The sequence below is a fragment of the Sphaerodactylus townsendi genome, linkage group LG02, assembly GCF_021028975.2.
Source record: "Sphaerodactylus townsendi isolate TG3544 linkage group LG02, MPM_Stown_v2.3, whole genome shotgun sequence".
Lineage (NCBI taxonomy): Eukaryota > Metazoa > Chordata > Lepidosauria > Squamata > Sphaerodactylidae > Sphaerodactylus > Sphaerodactylus townsendi.
The window spans coordinates 181,331,506-181,353,480 of NC_059426.1; the positions used below are offsets into that span (position 1 = coordinate 181,331,506).

At 48.3% G+C, this 21,975-nt stretch overlaps 1 protein-coding gene across 1 annotated transcript in view; it reads right to left on the bottom strand.

Moving 5' to 3' along the window:
* LOC125426438 (MAM domain-containing glycosylphosphatidylinositol anchor protein 2-like) overlaps positions 1 to 21,975 on the bottom strand; it is a 409,319-nt gene that overhangs the window by 21,101 nt on the left and 366,243 nt on the right. Inside the window, exons 13-14 of the mRNA XM_048484696.1 lie at positions 12,881 to 12,961; positions 8,044 to 8,293 (exon numbers count right to left, since the gene is read on the bottom strand). Of these exons, the coding sequence (XP_048340653.1) occupies positions 8,044 to 8,293; positions 12,881 to 12,961 (331 nt within the window). The remainder of the gene's footprint in view (positions 1 to 8,043; positions 8,294 to 12,880; positions 12,962 to 21,975) is intronic.

Here is a 21,975-nt window from a genome sequence, read left to right on the forward strand (position 1 = left end):
AATAAGAATCTGCTGCTTAATGAATGGGCTTTGCTCACTGCTGCAGAGGGGGACCGGGAATTCATTGCATTCCTTACAAGACAGAAGACTTCCTTCCTTCTCTTGGTCACCTGGTCAGCCATGGGGAAGGAAGGTGCTCTTGCCCTTCTCTGGAAACGATACCATTCTATTGCATGAATGGCACCTCCTCATGACCTCACCCTGCCCCACCCCAGTCTCCTTCTGGGTGCCAACCACCAACCCTAGCCATCACACACGGGCAACACAAAGGGAGAAGAAGAAGAAGAAGAAGAAGAGGAGGAGGAGGAGGAGGAGGAGGAGGAGGAGGAGGAGGAGTTTGGATTTATATCCCCCTCTCTCTCCTGCAGGAGACTCAAAGGGGCTTACAATCTCCTTGCCCTTCCCCCCTCACAACAAACACCCTGTGAGGTAGGTGGGGCTGAGAGAGCTCCGAGAAGCTGTGACTAGCCCAAGGTCACCCAGCTGGCATGTGTGGGAGTGCACAGGCTAATCTGAATTCCCCAGATAAGCCTCCACAGCTCAGGCGGCAGAGCAGAGAATCAAACCCGGTTCCTCCAGATTAGATACACGGGCTCTTAACCTCCTTTGCCACCTTCTTTTGCATACCACTCAGTGGTAACTATGATGATCTTGTAGGGTTTTGAAGGCAAGAGATATCCAGAGGTGGTTGGCCATTGGCTGCCTCAGAGTAGTGTAGTGGTTAAGAGCAGGTGGATTCTAATGTGGAGAACCGGGTTTGATTCTCCACTCCTCCACCTGAGTGGCAGAGGCTTATCTGGTGAACCAGGTGTGTTTCCGCACTCCTACATTCCTGCTGGGTGACCTTGGGTTCTGAGTTCCTCATCAGAACTCTCTCAGGCCCACCTACCTCACAAGGTGTCTGTTGTGGGGAGAGGAAGGGAAAGGAGCTTGTAAGCCACCTTGAGTCTCTTTACAGGACAGAAAGGTGGGATATAAATCCAAACTCCTCCTCCTCCTCCTCCTCCTTGTACTACTACTTCTACTACTACTACTACTACTACTACTACTGCTAGGTCTTTTTAACTGGAAATGGCATTATACCCCACTGAGATTCCTCCTCTCCACAAGCCCCACCCCAGACTCCTCCGCTCCCAAATCCAACACAGAGTTGGTAACTCTAGTGTGTGTGGATGTACTCCTGTAACCCTGTCTAAGAGACTCCCTTGAATTTATTCCTCTCACTGAGAAGTGTGAACATTCTACCCTCTTCTACGTGTACTTGGATTAAGAAGAAGAGTTGGTTCTCATGCCCTTCTTTTCTCTACCTTTAAGGAATCTCGAAGCAGATTACAATAGTCTTCCCTTCCTCTCCCCACTCCTCAGCCAACACCCAACCGATCCCTCTCCAATTCTGTTTAAGCTTCCTGTATCGTGTGATGTTGGAGCAGCAGTGGGGTAGGAGGTTAAGAGCTCGTGTATCTAATCTGGAGGAACCGGGTTTGATTCCCCGCTCTGCCGCCTGAGCTGTGGAGGCTTATGTGGGGAATTCAGATTAGCCTGTACACTCCCACACACGCCAGCTGGGTGACCTTGGGCTAGTCACAGCTTCTCGGAGCTCTCTCAGCCCACCCACCTCACAGGGTGTTTGTTGTGAGGGGGAAGGGCAAGGAGATTGTCAGCCCCTTTGAGTCTCCTGCAGGAGAGAAAGGGGGGATATAAATCCAAACTCCTCCTCCTCCTCCTCCTCCTCCTCCTCCTCCTCCTCCTCCTCCTCTTCTTCTTCTTCTTCTTCTTCTTCTTCTTCTTCTTCTTCTTCTTCTTCTTCTTCTTCTTCTATTTACATCCTTCCTTAGTTAGCCACCAGGTGGTGAAGGACATAATATTAGTGCGTCTAGGATACGGAATATTGTTTTAATGTAAATACATGTAATTGTTTTACTGATATGAGTTGTTAGTTGCCCTAAGTCACATGTGTCAAACTCGCGCCCTCCAGATGTTATGGACTACAGTTCCCATCATCCCCTGCCAGCATCATGGGAACTGTAGTCCATGACATCTGGAGGGCCGCGAGTTTGACACCTATGCCCTAAGCTGATTCCGATTGGGAAAGGATGGGATAAAAGTTTAATAAATACATAAGTAGGACCGGGAGGGCTTGGAGACGGCTAGGACTGGCCCAAGGTCACCCACCAAACTTCCTGCGAAGGTCGGGGAAGCAAGCACAGTTCTCCCGATTAGAGTCCCCCGCTCTTAGCCACGGCATCCTGCTAGTCTACATCAGCGTCAGAATTAAACATTAAAAGGATTAAAAGAGTTCTTTCAGGCCAGGAATTACGTCACTTCAGCTAATGGAGAGCCCAAGTAGACGTGGCACTTACATGTGCCCATTTTCAGGTCACGCCTGTTTGCTGAGGCTCCGACAACTGCCGTCGAACACCCCCGGAATACAGCGAGACACCATCATGCTCACCAAACACATCCTCTTCCACCCCCACGGTCCCCTCTCTGCCTTCTTTGCTGAGGGAAGGAGACAAGAGGAAGGTGTCCGGGGGTGGGGGGGGATGTCAGGTTCCCCTGATGGGTCTTGGGGGACAATTCTTTTTCCATGCCAACTTGGAACATTTCCTGCATCCATCACGGAGTGGGGAATCAATGCAAGGGCTCCAGGAACACAGGGGCCGTCGGAGGGGACAGCGGAAAGACCCCCACCCACCAAGAAGAAGAAGAAGAAGAAGAAGAAGAAGAAGAAGAAGAAGAAGAAGAAGAAGAAGAAGAAGAAGAAGAAGAAGAAGAAGAAGAAGAAGAAGAAGAAGAAGGAGGAGGAGGAGGAGGAGGAGGAGGAGAAGAAGAAGAAGAAGAAGAAGAAGAAGAAGAAGAAGAAGAAAAAGGAAGAGAAGGAGAAGGAGAAGGAGAAGAAGAAGAAGAAGAAGAAGAGGACGAGGAGGAGGAGGAGGAGGAGGAGGAGGAAGAGGAAGAGGAGGAGAAGGAGAAGAAGGAGAAGGAGGAGAAGAAGAAGAAGAAGAAGAAGAAGAAGAAGAAGAAGAAGAAAAAGGAAGAGAAGGAGAAGGAGAAGGAGAAGAAGAAGAAGAAGAAGAAGAGGACGAGGAGGAGGAGGAGGAGGAGGAGTTTGGATTCATATCCCCCCTCAAAGGGGCTTACAAAGGGGCTTACAGACTTAGCGGTATATCACAAGAATTTAAGTTCTACATGTGATGTGGGCCAGCTCTCCGAGCTGTGCGCCAGGACAACAAATAACACAACATGAAACTGCAGCAAAAACACTCATGTAGTCTTTAAACCCCAAATGCCATTCTAAGAGCAAGAAACACAACTATATTAAAACAGCAGCGGGTCAAAAATATTACACAATTATATTTCCTATAACCATAAACGGGCTCTTAGGGATTATTTGAGAGAGATTGTTTTGAAAAGAGGACGTCAAACATTAGGAACTTGTTGACATAAGCAAAAAGAGGAATTGCTTTTAACAGGAAACCTCCTACGGTGCCATCCTTAAAAGCCCGGTAGAAACAAGTCTGCACCGTAGAGCTGCTAGTTGAAAGGGAGACGCCATATAGGAGCGTACAGGAGTGACAGACTCATAAAATTGGAAGAGACCACAAAGGCCCACCAATCAAACCCCCTGCCACGCAGAAAGACACCATCAAAGCACTCCCAAAGATATGCAGAAGGCAACGGTGCTCCAGGATAAAGCAGTTGTTCAGCTAACAACTGAACAGAGAGAGAGCAGTGAACTGAACAGGAGAGCAGCAGTGGAGTAGTGGCTAAGAGCAGTGGCTAAGAGCAGGTGCACTCTGATCTGGAGGAACTGGGTTTGATTCCCCGCTCTGCCTCTTGAGTTGTGGAGGCTTCTCTGGGGAATTCAGATTAGCCTGTACGCTCCCACACACGCCAGCTGGGTGACCTTGGGCTAGTCACAGTTCTTCTGAGCTCTCTCAGCCCCACCTACCTCACAGGGTGTTTGTTGTGAGGGGGGAAGGGCAAGGAGATTGTAAGCCCCTTTGAGTCTCTTTAAAGGAGGGAAAAGGGGGATATAACGAAGGCAAAAATCACGTGGCAAAATCACCCATTGGTAACCCCCTCTCGGCACACACAAATAATGAGTAACCTACTCTCGGGAACCTGTGAGAACCTGCTGGATCCCACCTCTGGAAAGGAGTTTGTAAGTCTCTTTGAGTCTCCTTTCAGGAGAGAAAAGGGGATATAAATCCAAACTCTTCTTCTTCTTCCGCACGTCTCCAGAAAGTCTTCTGGTGGTAGCAGAATGGTGCTACCTGGGGCTCTGGATTGGGCTGCCCTACAGTGTGAAATGTGCAGTTACACCCTAAAGATATTTCTGCATATAAAGTCCCCGGAGAGCAGTTAAAAGCAAAATATCTGCTGATCGGCAGCGCCTGAGTGGAGCCTGAGCTACCCATTCCGAGAGGAAGAGACCAGCCGAAGCAGAATATGATGGCATTACCCAGAGACAAGTCACTGAGCCCTCTAAAGAAGAAGAAGAAGAAGAAGAAGAAGAAGAAGAAGAAGAAGAAGAAGAAGAAGAAGAAGAGTTTGGATTTATATCCCCCCCTTTTCTCCTGCAGGAGACTCAAAGGGGCTGACAATCTCCTTGCCCTTCCCCCCTCACAACAAACACCCTGTGAGGTAGGTGGGGCTGAGAGAGCTCCGAGAAGCTGTGACTAGCCCAAGGTCACCCGGCTGGCGTGTGTGGGAGTGCACAGGCTAATTTGAATTCCCCAGATAAGCCTCCACAGCTCAGGCGGCAGAGCGGGGAATCAAACCCGGTTCCTCCAGATGAGATACACGAGCTCTTAACCTCCTACGCCACTGCTGCTCCTGACCACAAAGTCCAACTCTCCAGGTAACTCTGAAGGGCACTTCATGCGTGAAGAGTTTGTGTTGAAGGAACATCTTGAATTATGATCTGTCGGACTGACTTACGAGGCTCCCGGGCCTGCGGATTGGGTCAGGTTCCTCCAATGTCTCTCTGTTTTCCACCGCCCATTTTCAACCTGAGTCTGAGCGGAGTGAAAAGAGAAGATGATCTAATACACACCTTGGGAGAGAATCGGCTCATCACGGGAGTCAAACGGTTGGGCGATGAGAGCAGATGCTATCAAATGGGGACTCTGCTTATGGCGGGGGGGGGGGTAATGGCGGGGGGGGGGTTTAAATATATATAGAGCCATTTTGTAATGTTTACTGATTTTATTGTGCTCTATCTTTCTGTTCGCCGCCCTGAGCCCTTCGGGGGAGGGCGGTTTATAAATAACAACAACAACAACAACAACAACAACAACAACAACAACAACAACAACAATAATAATGGTCCCAGAAACTACTCCTGGCAGAGGCAATCTGGGCCTGCGGAAGAAGAGGAGTTTGGATTTATATCCCCCTTTCTCTCCTGAAAGGAGACTCAAAGAGACTTACAAACTCCTTTCCCTCCCCCCCCCCAACAAACACCCTGTGAGGTAGGTGGGGCTAAGAGATCTCCGAAGAACTGGGACTAGCCCAGGGTCACCCAGCTGGCATGTGTTGGAGTGCACAAGCTAATCTGAGTCAACAGATAAGTCTCCACAGCTCAAGGGGCACAGCGGGGAATCAAACCCGGTTCATGAGATTACAGTGCGAGGGAATTAAACACAACAACTGTCTTGCCAAAGAAAAAAATGTCTTTAGATGAATATTGATGGGGCAACGTCCCACGAAAGTCTCCTGCAGATGAAATGTCAACTCCTGGAGATTTCTGTGCCCCCAGTGCTAAGATGTTAGCGGCACGACTTCTCTATGAAAACAAGCCCCATACTGTAAGACCTTGACAGTGAAATCAAATCACAGCTCGACCAAATCCCGTGTTAAAAGTTTCCAGTGAGAAATTGGAATGCTAGAAGAAAAAGGAGGAGGAATCTCAGAGTGGAAAGATACCCCCAAGGGCCATCCAGTCCAACCCCCTGCCATGCAGGAACACACAATCAAAGCACTCCCGACATATGCTCATCCAGCCTCTCTCTAAAAACCTCCAAACAAGGAGACACCACCACACTCCACGGTAGTGAATTCCAGTCAAACAGCCCTTACTGTCAGGCAGTTTTTCCAGATGTTTAGGTGGAATCTCTTTTCCTTCCCCTTGAACCCATGACTCCTGGTCCTGGTCTCTGGAGCAGCAGAAAACAAGCTTGCTCACTCACCAACATGACATCCCTTCAGATATCTAAACACGGATATCTTGTCACCTCTTAACCTTCTCTTCACCAAACTACACATACCCAGCTCACTAAGTCTCTCCTTGTAGGGCATGGACTCCAGACCTTTGACCATTTTGGTTGCCCTCCTCTAGACCCGTTCCAGCTTGTCAATACCCTGCTTGAATTGCAGTGCCAAGAACTGTAAACAGTGTTCAAGATGAGGTCTGACCAATGCAGAATAGAGAGGTACAATTACATCCCTTGATCTTGACACTATATAACAGTGGAGCCGAACCTATGGCACTCCAGATGTTCAAGGACTACAATTCCCATCAGCCCCTGCCAGCATGGCCAATTGCCATGTTGGCAGGGGCTGATGGGAGTTGTAGTCCTTGAACATCTGGAGTGCCATAGGTTTGCCACCACTGCTATATAATGATACAGCCCAAAATCACATTGGCTTTCTTGGCTGCCGCATAACACTGCTGACTCATGTTCAATTTGTGGTCTACTAAGACTCCCAGATCCCTTTCACATGTAGTTTTGTCAAGTCAGGTATCCCCCATCCTATATCTAAGCATTTCAATTTTTTTTTTGCCTAATGATGCTCGCAGGGGGTGATGGGAACTGTACTCCATAACATCTGGAGGGCTGCGAGTTTGACACCTATGGTGTAGTATCTTACATTTATCTCTGTTGAAATTAATTTTGTTAGCTTTGGCCCAGCTCTCTAACCTGTTCAGGTCATTTTGAATTCTGACTCTGTCATAAGAACATAAGAACATACAAACAAGCCTGCTGGATCAGACCAGAGTCTATCTAGTCCAGCTCTCTGCTACTCGCAGTGGCCCACCAGGTGCCTTTGGGAGCTCACATGCAGGAGGTGAAAGCAATGGCCTTCTGCGGCTGCTGCTCCTGAACACCTGGTCTGCTCAGGCCTTTGCAATCTGAGATCAAGGAGGATCAAGATTGGTAGCCAGAGGTCGACTTCTCCTCCATCAATCTGTCCAAGCCCCTTTTAAAGCTATCCAGGTGAGTGGCCATCACCACCTCCTGTGGCAGCATATTCCAAACACCAATCACACGTTGCGTGAAGAAGTGTTTCCTTTTATTAGTCCTAATTCTTCCCCCCAGCATTTTCAATGGATGCCCCCTGGTTCTAGTATTGTGAGAAAGAGAGAAAAATTTCTCTCTGTCAACCTTTTCTACCCCATGCATAATTGTATAGACTTCAATCGTATCCCCCCTCAGACGTCTCCTCTCCAAACTGAAGAGTCCCCAACGCTGCAGCCTCTCCTCATAAGGAAGGTGCTCCAGTCCCTCAATCATCCTCGTTGCCCTTCTCTGTCCTCTGGGGTAATAGGTACCCTTCCTATTTTGGTGTCGTCAGCCACATTTTGGCCCTAAAGAACAGTGCAGGGTGAGATGTCATACTCCTCCATTGGGGTCTAACATCCAGTGCTGCAACATAAGTGTGACAAACAGACAGGTGTCTTCATGAGAAGAACACAGAATGCAACAGAGCCCTGCCCTGCAACATACAAGCCCTCCCGTCACACAGAGATCATCTTAACAAAGGATATTTCGTTAGATGGCCAGAGAGCTGAGGTTCTCCTCATAGACTGAGCTCAGCTCTCTCACTGCCAACATGGACTTCTACACCTGTCTCCATCATGCGGAAGGAGGGGGGTGGCTCCTCCCCAATTTACTCGGCGTGTTGAAGAACAGAATCAGCTATATGCAACGACAACGTCACGTCGCCAACGGGGGCAGTGGAGACCTCATTCCACGTGTAGTTTGCCTTAAACAGAGCATTTCAAAAGATGACCCACCTGTCACAAGAAAACTGCACCTTCCGGCTCCCGCCTCGTTGATGATGTTGCAGTTGTAAACTCCGTAACTGTCCCTCGAAAGGCTCCGGATGATGTACTCCGTGGAATCCTGAGCGTCGAACTGTCCTGTCCGTAGCAACTTGTTGCCCAGTCGCCATTCGAAAGTCAAGACCCGGGTTGGGTAGGCTCTGAGCACCCGGCAGCTCATGGTGACACTCCGGCCTTGGCCCTGTCGGATCTCCAGGAACGTCGGCTCGACGGCAGGTGGATCTGGAAGACACAGAAGAAAATGGCGGTGGAGAACAGGGGACACACAGGTAGCATCCCACACTCTTCCTCACCCGGCTTCCTCCTGCACACCCACACATCTGTCCTCTAAAACCTTCGGAGGTATCGAGAAGAAGAAGAAGAGTTTGGATTTATATCCCACCTTTCTTTCCTGTAAGCAGACTCAGGGTGGCTTGCAAGCTCCTTTCCCTTTCTCTCCCCCGAACAGACAACTTGTGAGGTAAGAACATAAGAACATAAGAACAAGCCAGCTGGATCAGACCAGAGTCCATCTAGTCCAGCTCCCTGCTACTCACAGTGGCCCACCAGGTGCCTTTGGGAGCTCACGTGCAGGAGGTGAAAGCAAGGGCCTTCTGCTGCTGCTGCTCCTGAGCACCTGGTCTGCTAAGGCATTTGCAATCTCAGATCAAGGAGGATCAAGATTGGTAGCCATAGATCGACTTCTCCTCCATAAATCTGTCCAAGCCCCTTTTAAAGCTATCCAGGTTAGTGGCCATCACCACCTCCTGTGGCAGCATAGAGGTAGGTGGGGCTGAGAGCAGAGAGAACTGCGACTAGCCCAAGGTCACCCAGCAGGAATGCAGGAGTGCGGAAACCAATCGGGTTCACCAGATAAGCCTCCACCACTCGAGTGAAGGAGTGGTGAATCAAACCCGGTTCTCCAGATTAGATTCAACCTGCTCTTAACCACGACACCACACTGGATTATACTACACCGCTCACTCAATATCTGCCTGCCGTGTTTCAGCCCCGGATATCTGTTTTCTTTCACTGCACTGAAACAAGAGCAATCAAAATGAAAGATGAGAAGAAGAAGAAGAAGAAGAAGGAGGAGGAGGAGGAGGAGGAGGAGGAGGAGGAGGAGGAGAAGAAGTAGAGTTTGGATTTATATCCCCCCTTTCTCTCCTGCAGGAGACTCAAAGGGGCTTACAAACTCCTTGCCCTTCCCCCTCACAACAAACACCCTGTGAGGTAGGTGGGGCTGAGAGAGCTCCCAGAAGCTGTGACTAGCCCAAGGTCACCCAGCTGGCGTGTGTGGGAGTGCCCAGGCTAATCTGAATTCCCCAGATAAGCCTCCACAGCTCAGGCGGCAGAGCGGGGAATCAAACCCAGTTCCTCCAGATTAGATACATGAGCTCTTAACCTCCTACGGCACTGCTGATCTCCCTCGCCCCATGACATGAGCATCTCTCCCCCCATGACAAAGTAGCCAATATTAATAGGGCTTTTAAAAAGATGCCCCCCCCCATCTTGTAATGTGAAGCTACCAAATTCCCCCGGGGTTCCCTGCCAAACACAAAGAATCAGATTCAGAAGAGCCACAAAGGGAAACAGACGCTTGTTAACAATACAGCTCCTAGGTGGAAGTTTTGCTAGATGAAAGCACAGATCACAGCTCCTGGCACACAAAACGCTCTGCTGCTGTCTAGGGGGGAAAAACCCACTTCCTGGTTGTTTCAAGGGAGATTACAAGGACTTGGGCTTCTTTGGGGGGGTCTGTTCCTCGGGCAGCAAAGCGTCGATCAGGCACTGCAAACAGCAGCCATTCAAGCCTCCGCTGGCTTTGCCTTTACTTCTCAGGCCTGTTTCCTCGCGGTTCCACCGGCGGAGACGGCAGGTTTCTAATGGTCTCGTTGCTGGGTAAAATCAGCACCAACCAATCGATCCAAGATCCTGAACATAAGAACATAAGGAAGAGCCAGCTGGATCAGACCAGAGTCCATCTAGTCCAGCACTCTGCTACTCGCAGTGGCCCACCAGGTGCCTTTGGGAGCTCACAGGCAGGAGGTGAAAGCAATGGCCTTCTGCGGCTGCTGCTGTTGCTCCCGAGCACCTGGTCTGCTAAGGCATTTGCAATCTCAGATCAAGGAGGATCAAGATTGGTAGCCATAGATCGACTTCTCCTCCATAAATCTGTCCAAGCCCTTTTTAAGGCTATCCAGGTTAGTGGCCATCACCACCTCCTGTGGCAGCAGATTCCAAACACCAATCACATGTTGCGTGAAGAAGTGTTTTCCTTTCTATTAGTCCTGTAACTCTTCCCCCCCCCCCCAGCATTTTCAATGTATGCCCCCTGGTTCTAGTATTGTGAGGAAGAGAGAAAAATTTCTCTCGGTCAACATTTTCTACCCCATGCATAATTTTATAGACTTCAATCCTATCCCCCCTCAGATGTCTTCTCTGCAAACTAAAGAGTCCCAAACGCTGCAGCCTCTCCTCATAAGGAGGTTCTCCAGTCCCTCAATCATCCTCGTTGCCCTTCTCTGCACTTTTTCTATCTCTTCAATATCCTGCCAGATGAAGATGAAAGCTCCACATCATGACAGTGTCTTTCTGCCATATCTTCGCCACCCCTTGGATGCTTACCAGTTGCCAAACCATGCTTGGCAACCCAGCCCCAAAAGTCCTGCCTTGGACATGGGGAAGACACAGTCCCCCTCTGGAGAAAGAGCTTCTTCTGGAGATATTCCAAGATGTCAGAAGCTCGGCTTGGTCTGCAGAGGTGACTTCCTGGTTTCCAGCAGGGCTCTAGGTGTTACCCAAAATGGTGGGAAGTCTCTCCCTTTCAGAGTGAGGTGGGAAGTCTCTCCCTTTCAGAGAGCAGACTTTTGTCTTAGCAAGAAGCCGGGTCAGCTCGAGACCTTGACTGCCTATTTATACGGAGATCAGCTTTTGCAAGAAACTCGCAGGAGAGTGAATGAAGTTTAACTGTTTTGTTTAGGAATGATGGGGGTACACGAGCACACAATAAAAACCAAAGTAGCAGAAAACACACACACACACAATCCTAATATATGACCAATTGAGAGGGGCCAGATCTGGAATATATGAGGGAATTACAGAGTAAGGGTTATAGTCACCGGATCTTGGGGTGGAATGTTCTGATGGGCAGAGCTGAGCAACCCATGCTTGGCTCTGAAACAGGGGCCGGAACCTGCGGCTCTCCAGATGTTCATGGACTACAATTCCCATCAGCCCCTGCCAGCATGGCCAATTGGCCATGCTGGCAGGGGCAGAAGGGATTTGTAGTCTATGAACACCTGGAGAGCCGCAGGTTGCAGACCCCTGATCTGGAAGAACAACACACTGTGGAACAATATCACAGACAGATAACCCTAACCCTACCACAGGTCAGTCTGGTAACACAGGCCATTAATACCAGTTTATGGGCCATAACTCACGAAATCAAGCTTTCTCCCTTAGTATATCCCATATCCATCCCTGCACATACACTTTGTGCTTGGTTGAAAATGCTCACCTGAGTACCACTAGCCCCACCTTGGTTTCCAGGGAACAACTTGGGGGCACATTTGCCCTTCCTGATTGCTGGCCACTACAGCTATGCAAAGAAGACCAAATGAGAAAGTTTGCACAGATCACATGGATACTTCATATACAGTCCAGAGTGTTCCATATGGAATCAGAATCTTTATTACGGCCATGGACCAGTATTAACCAGCATAAGATAAACATAGCATACACAATTAAAAGAAAGCAAAAGTCTTAAGGCTAAAAAAAGAACAGGCACAAGGGGACAATCAAATTAACAGAAAAAGTACTGTAACTAAGCTTCATTTATGGCACAGTTCATGGCACCTGGGAGGCCACTGAAAAACATGGGAGGCCACTGTTCCACCAGGCTTTTGGTCAGCCAGGATGACCATCAGACCCTCATACCACCTAGGTCTCCCGTGGGCGGGAATGGGGTTGGGATAAGTCGCTGCCATCTGTGAATTTTAAATTGTTGTTCAAATTCTGTGAATTTTAAATTGTATTTGATCGTTTTATTGTTATATTTATATTTGACATTGCTGTAAACTGCCCTGAGCCCCCCAGGTGTGGGCGGTCTAAAAAAGTAAGTAAGTAAGTAAGTAAGTAAGTAAGTAAGTAAGTAAGTAAGTAAGTAAGTAAGTAAGTAAGTAAGTAAGTAAGTAAATCTATCTATCTATCTATCTATCTATCTATCTATCTATCTATCTATCTATCTATCTATCTATCTATCTATCTATCTATCTATCTATCTATCTATCTATCTATCTATCTATCTATCTATCTATCTATCTATCTATCTATCTATCTATCTATCTATCTATCTATCTTATGGCATATTTCAAATGCTGCTGTAGAGCTGTTTTGGTGGATGTGAAACAGCCTAGCAATTACACCTGTGATCTGGTAGATCCATGTGGTTCCATCTTATTTTGTTGCAGCAGCATAGAAAAGAACCAACTATTGGAAAGCACAGGAAATCCATAAAGTGGTCTATACCACTAGGCCAGTGCCGTGAAATCATCCTCTGAGCCTTCCACGGATCCAGGTCTCTCCTGCCTGCACTTTATGGCTCTTCCACACCTACAGAATAAGCTGTCAGTCTTCCGAATATTTGCAAAAGAGGGAGATACATCAAACCTGCTTGGAGTGAATCTGAAACTTTTATTTGCTGAAATAGTCACAAATCACCAGGTGGGGGGGTTACAGGCCAGGCTCTCGAGGGAGTCTGGTTTGCCACAGTGACAGACGTCTTTAAAGTTCCATGAAGCCTGAATAATTTATGGCTCTTCAAAATACCCGACTCCAGGGCCAATGTTTTATGCATAATTGTGCCATTCTTCATGTTTGGGATGAGGTGGTTTGCATAGCCGAGAAGTACTGCACAAGACAGCAATGCATCATTCAAGGCGGGCAAAATTGCCTCACTTTGCATTCTCTGCCGGGCTAAGGAAAACTTTTGTGTAATGGGAAAACACAGCTCCACAATGCAGTATGGAGTAGAGCTGGCATTTGTGAGAACAGGGCAAAGGAGTGAAAAAAACAAGGTGAAAGAAACACAGCAGGCCTATGCAGCAGCCCCGAAACACCGTAAAGGGCATCCAAAAACTGCTGCGCCCAGAGTGGTCAGCATCTGTGGGGGGCCTTCCCAGACTTGAACCTAGAATGACTGAAACTCCAGATGTGTTTGCTAAATAAATATATTTTGCCCCCGAGAAGAAACTGTGGGGAGACTTGTGGATCTGGGGCAGGACTGCTGCAGGGGAACGGAAGTGAAAAGTTTTCTCCTTTTCCCATAATACCAGTGTCAGGGCCATGCCTGTCAGTGCCTGGATGTCTTGCTGTGTGGGAATTTGCAAATGTTTTCCTGTAAATGCTTTCCTGTTTCCCTCTTCCCTTCCTGGCACCAGCTCATCTGCAAGAAGGTGTGAACGGTGCCCAGGTTCTTTGAATCTCTGTCGTGCAAATGTTGTAGAAAGTGTAAGGGACATTTGGTGTGGGGTGAAACGGGGGTGGTGGTGGTGGGGAGTTGAAGGATATAGGTCCTGGATCTGAGCTCTCTAGCTCAGATCCTGCTTTCTACGTTGCAAAGAAATAAACTGCTTCAGGACTTTCCCTACGGTCTGCCCAAGGGAAGTGGCAAACTGGCAGGAAATGGCACCCTCTCCCCTTCCTGGCAACCTCCTGGCACCAACTCATTTGCAAGAAGGTGTGAACGGTGCCCAGGTTCTTTGAATCTCTGTCGTGCAAATGTTGTAGAAAGTGTAAGGGACATTTGGTGTGGGGTGAAACGGGGGTGGTGGTGGTGGGGAGTTGAAGGATAGAGGTCCTGGATCTGAGCTCTCTAGCTCAGATCCTGCTTTCTCTACGCGTTGCAAGAAATAAACTGCTTCAGGACTTTCCTACGGTCTGCCCAAGGGAAGTGGCAAACTGGCAGGAAATGGCACCCTCTTCCCTTCCTGGCAACCTCCTGGCACCAACTCATTTGCAAGAAGGTGTGAACGGTGCCCAGGTTCTTTGAAGCTCTGTAGTGCAAATGTTGTAGAAACTGTAAGGGACATTTGGTGTGGGGTGAAACGGGGGTGTGTGTGCTAAAGGATATAGGTCCTGGATCTGAGCTCTCTAGCTCAGATCCTGCTTTCTATTGTTACTCTACGCGTTGCAAGAAATAAACTGCTTTCGGACTTTCCTGCGGTCTCGGTTATTTCCACGTTCGAAAGTCTGACAACTAGAACATGGGGGCGCCCAAGAGAAGTGGCAAACTGGCAGGAAATGGCACCTGGGAGGCCACTGAAATTGTGTGCCCCCCCCCAAATGGCAGGGGTGGGTGAGAAAACAGTGGCAAGGTTGGGGGAGTGGAAGATAAGCAGCAGGAGGGGAGGGGGAGCAGCAGGAAGGCCAGGAGAGGAGGAGAAAAGCCACAGGGGTGGTGGGAGAGGAGCAGAAGGGCAGGTGGAAGAGCCTCTGTTCCCCCATGTGACCCCTTACCCAGTTCAGGCCCGCTTCCTCTTCCTGGCCTGCAGGGGGGAAGGGTGGTCAAAGGTCCCCCCCCCCACAACCTAGGCATGGGGTGGCTGGGTCATGAGACCCCACCCCACCCTCAACGATACACCCTGCCCAAGGGTTGGATGGCAGCTTCAAGGCCAATAGAAGACAAGGACTTCTTCATCCAGTGAGAAATTAAATGGCCAATGGATGTAGTGATGGTGGCAATAATGGATGGCTTTAAAGGCAGAGGTGGGATCCAGCCGGTTCTCACCAGTTCCCGAGAGTGGGTTACTAATTATTTGTGTGTGCCGAGAGGGGGTTTCTCATGGGGTCCGCTTTTCCACCTCCACGCCCTCGCCACCCCGAGAGGCATCCTGCCTTTGAACGTGAAGTTTCCATATAGCAATTGCGACTGATAATGTAACTCCCTGAACTGGGTTAATCCCTCTCAGGTACTGCAATTCATGGATTCTCAGCCTTTCGTACCTTTTATCCCACCAGTCTCTATCAAAGAACCTGTGTGTTTCACCATGGCTGTGTTCAGATTTGTGAGTTGGGGCATTTTCTATAATGTGATGATGATTTAGAAATGACCTGGGGCAAAAAAAAAATTGGGGTCGTGGTGGGGTGGCTGCCCATGGGGGGGCATCCCACTCAGGTTTTGCCCAGGGCTCAGGTTTGCCTAGGTACGCCTCTGCCCCCTTTGCTGAGGGGGGGCTGGCGAGGGAACCTGTTACTAAAAATTTTGGATCCCCCCACTGTTTAAAGAGGGGGGGTTAGCAAGATTCATGAAGGAGGGACTCAGCAAATGGCTACTACTCATGGAGCCTCCATGGTCAGAGGCAGTCAACCTCTGAAACATTAGGGGAGGGTCTAAACCCTGTTTGCTGGCCTCCCTCCAGAGCAACTGGCTGGCTACTGTGTGGGGCAAGATGATGGATTAAATGGACCACTAATCTGATCAAACAGGGCTCTTCCTATGTTCTGATGCAGTGGAGTAGCTAGGGGGCATGGGGGGGTTGAGCCCCACCCCCAAACTCCATGGGAGCACCGTGGACCCGGTCCCGGTCGGCTTGATCCAAACCTTGCTGAGGCTAGGACCAAACTGAGCAAGCTGACCAGCTCCAACTTTATATTGTTGGCTCCAGGGCACAGCTATGTGTGTGTGTGTGTGTGTGGGGGGGGTATATAATAATGGATCTTAAAATAATATCACCATTCAGTTTCCTTTCAGGCACACAGTGGCCCTATTGACGTGCACTGATTCCAACTCCTGTTCTCAGTAGCTACCCTGACAGCCTTTGGGGCCGAAAACAAAATGCCGCACAATCAATGAGCAGATGCAAACCTGGCAGGCCTTAAATATCCCTTAAATTATGGGCTGCCTGGCTTTCAGACCACAGCGGAGCAGCCGTCACTTTCTGCCAACCTCACACTCCATCTCGAGGATGGTTTACGGGCTTGTAAAAGGAAACACAACCTCACGACTGCCCGGACTAAAACTCCTGCGCCGCAGACACCGAATAACACCATGCTCTGCTGGGTGACTGATAAGAAACGCCATCCACGCCGATCAGAAAACAGCGGCCCGGAACGGATCGCGTTTGCCCACGATGGCATTTTCACAAACGGTGGCGAAGGAAGGCTTTCTGTCTCTCTGGCAGATGCGAACCATCTGCCGCTCAATCAAACACACGCAGTCCGGTCAAAACATTTCCCGAATCCTATTACAGACAACTGCAACAATCGCAGGCCCGGGAGTCTTGGGGGGGGGGGCTCGTACATCTGATGAAGCAGACGTAGGTTCACAAAAGCATGTTCTGGAATCATCACAATAAAATGGTCAGTTTTTCAATTTATTGTCGAAGGCTTTCAGGGCCGGAGGCGAACCTATGGCACTCCAGATGTTCATGGACTACAATTTCCATCAGCCCATGCCAGCATGGCCAATTGGCCATGCTGGCAGGGGCTGATGGGAATTTATTGATTGATTGATTGATTGATTGATTGATTGATTGATTGATTGATTGGATTTTTATACCACCCAACCCCCGGAGGGCTCTGGGTGGTGCACAATACAGATTCCACATACAGTATATATAAACAAAACCCTATTAAATTAAAATTTAAGTTTAAAAATTTAAATATTTAAAACACAGCGGTGATTCAGTAAAATGGCGTCAGCAATACCCCCAATTAAACCCTCCCAAGAAAGGGGAAACAAACAGTAACCAAAAAGTAACAAAAAGTGGGGCCCCTAGATGACAGGGGAACTCCGAAACCGGAGGAATAGCATAGAAGGGGCCCCTTGATCAGCGGCCGGACACTCCAAATTGTAGTTTTTTTTAATATAAATGCTTTATTCATATACTTAATACACAAGTGTTTAAAAATTGCTTATTACAGCTGTAACATCCTGTTGCTAACATAGTTCATCAAACATAGAATCTTCTATATATTTCAATCCTTGCTTTGAGGAAATGTATACATAAAAGAAAACTTCCAACTATGATTTATATTTCTTAAAGGTTCCATCTCATATATTAGTTTCATAAAGTACATATATTTACACCAATTAAGTACTATTTACTACATAAAAAGAGAAATCTAACATATAACTAACTCGCTGACCTGTAGAGCTTATCTTTAACATTATAGTCTGTTTCATATTTTTTCTAATATTTTCCCTCTTTGTAAGTAATTGATCTTGTATTTATCCTTCAATTACGCACGAGTAGATTAAAAAAGAAAAGAAGAATTTCCATTGGAAAGGAAGTGTAGTTCATGAACATCTGGAGTGCCATAAGTTCGCCACCACGGCCCTAGGGTGTTGTGGGTTTTCTGGGTTGTATGGCCGTGTTCCAGTAGCATTTTTTTCCTGACGTTTCACCTGCATCTACTGCATCGTTTCACCTGCATCTGCATCTACCGGAACATGGCCATACAACCCAGAAAACCCACAACACCCCAGTTTTCCAATTGCCATCAGAAGATACATTTCTCTTGCAGGAGCCCGAATCGGAGTCTCACCACATCCCGCTGAAAAGTCAAACCTTCCCCTCAGAAGCAACATGGGACAGTTTTATCCGTCACACCGATTTTTGGTCTGCACAAACAATTCTACTGGGTCTTGCAAATAACTCGAACATGTCAGTGGATTAACCGTGGATATTGACAGCAGCAGAGAGGGGAAGGGGGAGAGGAATGCTATCCAACATCTTTGTGGAGAATTAGCTTTTTGCTTCCAGTTCCAAGTGCTTTGTAAGCATTGTTGAAGGCTTTCACAGTCTGGCTGTTGTGGGTTTTCCAGCCTGCGTGACCGTGGTCTGGTAGTTTTTACTCCTAATGTTTTGCCCGCACCTATGGCTGGCATCTTTAGAGGCAGGAAAACAAGCCAAATTGTGTGTAATGTAAATGACAGAGGAACAAAACAGCGCGTCACACACTGAAGACGGAGAATCAATATATTCAATGAATGTATTTATGTATATTTTATAATTGTCCAGTTACTGAATCCAATGTTTGTACATCCAGTTTTTTCAATTCAATTTCAGTTCCATATAGAAAGTACTTCCCAAATGACTTGCGCGTTTATAATAAAAGGAAACACTTCTTCATGCAACGGGTGATTGGTGTTTGGAATATGCTGCCACAGGAGGGGGTGATGGCCACTAACCTGGATAGCTTTAAAAAGGGCTTGGACAGATTTATGGAGGAGAAGTCGATTTATGGCTACCAATCTTGATCCTCCTTGATCTCAGATTGCAAATGCCTTAGCAGACCAGGTGCTCAGGAGCAGCAGCAGCAGCAGCAGGCCATTGCTTTCACATCCTGCAGGTGAGCTCCCAAAGGCACCTGGTTGGCCACTGCGAGTAGCAGAGTGCTGGACTAGATGGTCTGATCCAGCAGGCTAGTTCTTATGTTCTTAAGTACGTTTTCACTGTAGTCTTCCTCAGGAGAAGCAATTCTTTCGGGGAAATTATTCATTCATTTGCCATGCACAGATCTTTTTGTCTCTCAACAGAGCTGACACACAAACCCAAATGGCTGCATACACTCTACAAAAGCTTAGGTAAGATCCCAGGAAAATACTGGGACTACAGGGAAAACGTACTTATAAACGCGCGAGTCGTTTGGGAAGTACTTTCTGTATGGAATTGAAATTGAATTGAAAAAACTGGATGTACAAATATTGGATTCAGTAACTGGACAATGATAAAATATACATAAATACATTCATTGAATATATTGATTCTCCATCTTTAGTGGCGTGTCATGGCGAGATCTGCTTGTATCTCATCTTGACGTGCCTCAAAAGGTGCAGCCAAAGGTGCAGGCAAAAGGCTAGGAACAAAAAACGACCAGACCACGGCCACGCAGCCCGGAAAACCCACACCAGCCAGGTGTTTGTAAGGCTTGGACATGTCTGGGGAAATGAGCTGAAGGGCTCTTGGCCTTTGGGTTTCCGATGAGCCAGTCGAGGAGCTAAGGAACATTGGAAGACGTCAGTGTGGTGTAGGGGTTAAGAGCGGTGGACTCTAATCTGGGGAACCGGGTTTGATTCCCCACTCCTCCACATGAGCAACGGACTCTTACCTGGCGAAATGGATTTGTTTCTTTACTCCTACACATGACATCCACTGACTGATTTGGGGACAGTCGCAGTTCTCTCAGAACTCTCTCACTCCCCCTACCTCAAAAGGCGTCCGTTGTGGGGAGAGGAAAGGAAGGAGTTTGTTTGTAAGCCCCTTTGGGTCTTTTTATAGGAGAAAAAGGGGAGTATACATCCAAAGTTGTCTTCTTCATTGTGGCCTGTTGATTGGTTGTTACACACACAAACACATATTAGATGACAGTGGGTTTTTGTTTTTGTTTTTGTTTTGTAAACTGCTTTGAATCTCTTTAGGAAGGACAGTGGGCGGCCCATCCTGAAAATGACATAAATATCAACATCTGGGCAGGGTGATAACATTTTCCTCCATTGGTTCCGAATTTAGTTGTCTTCATGTGGGTTTGAAGGGGGAGGCTAAGGCTCAAGTGCTAGAGAACGTGCTTTGCATACGGAATGTTCCGTGTTCAATTCCCACCATCTCCAGTTAAAAGGATCCAGTCATAGGAGCAGCAGTGGCGTAGGGGCTAAGAGCAGTGGCTAAGAGCAGGTGCACTCTAATCTGGAGGAACCGGGTTTGATTCCCAGCTCTGCCACCTGAGTTGTGGAGGCTTCTCTGGGGAATTCAGATTAGCCTGGGCACTCCCACACATGCCAGCTGGGTGACCTTGGGCTAGTCACAGCTTCTCGGAGCTCTCTCAGCCCCGCCCACCTCCCAGGGTGTTTGTTGTCAGGGGGGAAGGGCAAGGAGATTGTAAGCCCCTTTGAGTCTCCTGCAGGAGAGAAAGGGGGGGATATAAATCCAAAACTCTTCTTCTTCTTCTTCTTCATAGGTGATGTGAAAGATGTTTACTTGAGTTCACAGCGTGCTGAGGCCAGTCTATGTAGGCCAGAGGGGTCCAACTCTGGCGCTTCAGATGTTCATGGACTATGGTTCATGGACTTCAATTCCCAATTCCCATGGACTATGGTTCATGGACTTCAATTCCCAACTCTGGCGCTTCAGATGTTCATGGACTATGGTTCATGGACTTCAATTCCCCTTGCTGGCATGGCCAATTGCCAGGTATTGCTAAGGTGACCCAGCAGACTTCATATGGAGCAGTGGGGACACAAATTGGCCATGCCAGCAGGGGATGATGGGAATTGTAGTCCATGAATATCTGAAGCACCCTTGGGACACCCCGATGCAGACAGTGCTGGTGCCAACGGTCTGATCCATCATAAGGTAGCTTCTAGTGTTCATGCAGGTTTGGTGAACTTTGGGGGAGAGAGGCTGTGCTTATTGGCCTCTGTTTGCCATACAGGAGGTCCTAGGTTCAATACCCAGTATCTCCGATTAAAAAATCCTGGGGAAAGACCTCTACTGAAGATCACTGTGACCAGATGCCAGTCTGAGTAAACAGTACTAGCCCTGATGGATCAATGGTCAGATCTAATATAAGATGAAGAAGAGTTTGGATTTATACCCCAACTTTCTTTCCTGTAAGGAGACTCAAGGTGGTTTACAAACTCCTTTCCCTTCTTCTCCCCACAACAGGTACCTCGTGAGGTTGGAGGGGCTGAGAGAGTCTGGAGAGAACTGTTGACTGGCCCAAGGTCATCCAGCAGGCTGCATGTGGAGGAACGGGGAAACAAATCCAGTTCACCCTGTAAGAGTTCTCTGTTCATGTGGAGGAATGGGAAACCAAACCCAGTTCTCTTGACCACGACACCACGCTGGCTCTCAAGGCAGTGTTGTGCGTTCATGTGGCAGCTGCCAATTGCGCACATAAATTAAGGTGACCAGATTTTCACCTTTTTAAACCGGGACTCCCCACCCATGCGCGCATGCGCTCATGCACGCGGCGGCAGGAGCACACTGCCTTCTGGGGTGCTCCCCTGTTTCCCGCCTGGCCGCGTGCACAGGAGGCTGCCGCACTGCCTTCTGGGGCGCTCCCCTGTTTCCCGCCTGGCCGCGTGCGCGGGAGGCTGCCGCACTGCCTTCTGGGGCGCTCCCCTGTTTCCCGCCTGGCCGCGTATACAGGAGGCTGCCGCACTGCCTTCTGGGGCGCTCTCCTGTTTCCCGCCCTGTGACTGGGCGGGAAAGGGGGAGCGCCCCAGAAGGCAGTGCGGAAGCCTTCCAAAAATTGTGACTGTTAAAAACCCCGCGGGATGCGGGGCAAATAGGTTTAAGGCGGGACTGTCCCGCCAAAAGCGGGACGTCTGGTCACCTTGACATAAATACACAACAAATATTGGTGATTTTTACATTTGGGAGCAAATTCACAACTCTGACAGCTCCTGGGGAATTCCTCCAAGAAAAGACAGGCCTCCTGACCATTTCATTGGGTTCAGTGAAGAAACAAATCAATCAGGACGGAAAAAAGATATCTGAAATCCATGTAAAGAAATCCCAATATCAACAATTGATTTGATTTAAACAAGTCAATTTGCACTGCTGCTTTCAATAGTTTGCCCGCCCCGTTACTTTCCTTGAGAGATGCCCCTGTCTTCCTGCAGCAATAACAACAACAACAACAACAACCCCGATAAATCTTTTTCCTGCTCTGTCCGAGTGGTACCAGCTGTGGGTTCCCCAAGAAGTGGGAATTTAACTGGGCATTTCTAGGTCATTCCACTCCGTATACACATCCTTCTGCCCCCCCCCCATTTTCATATTTGTGATGAAGGATTTATGAAAACGTCACCTGCTTCCAGGTATGCAACAAGAAGAGAGAAACGGCCCCTCCTTCCCTCCGCCTCAAATGACGCTCTTTGAAAAGGTCCTATCCAGGTTTTTATTTAAAATTGATCA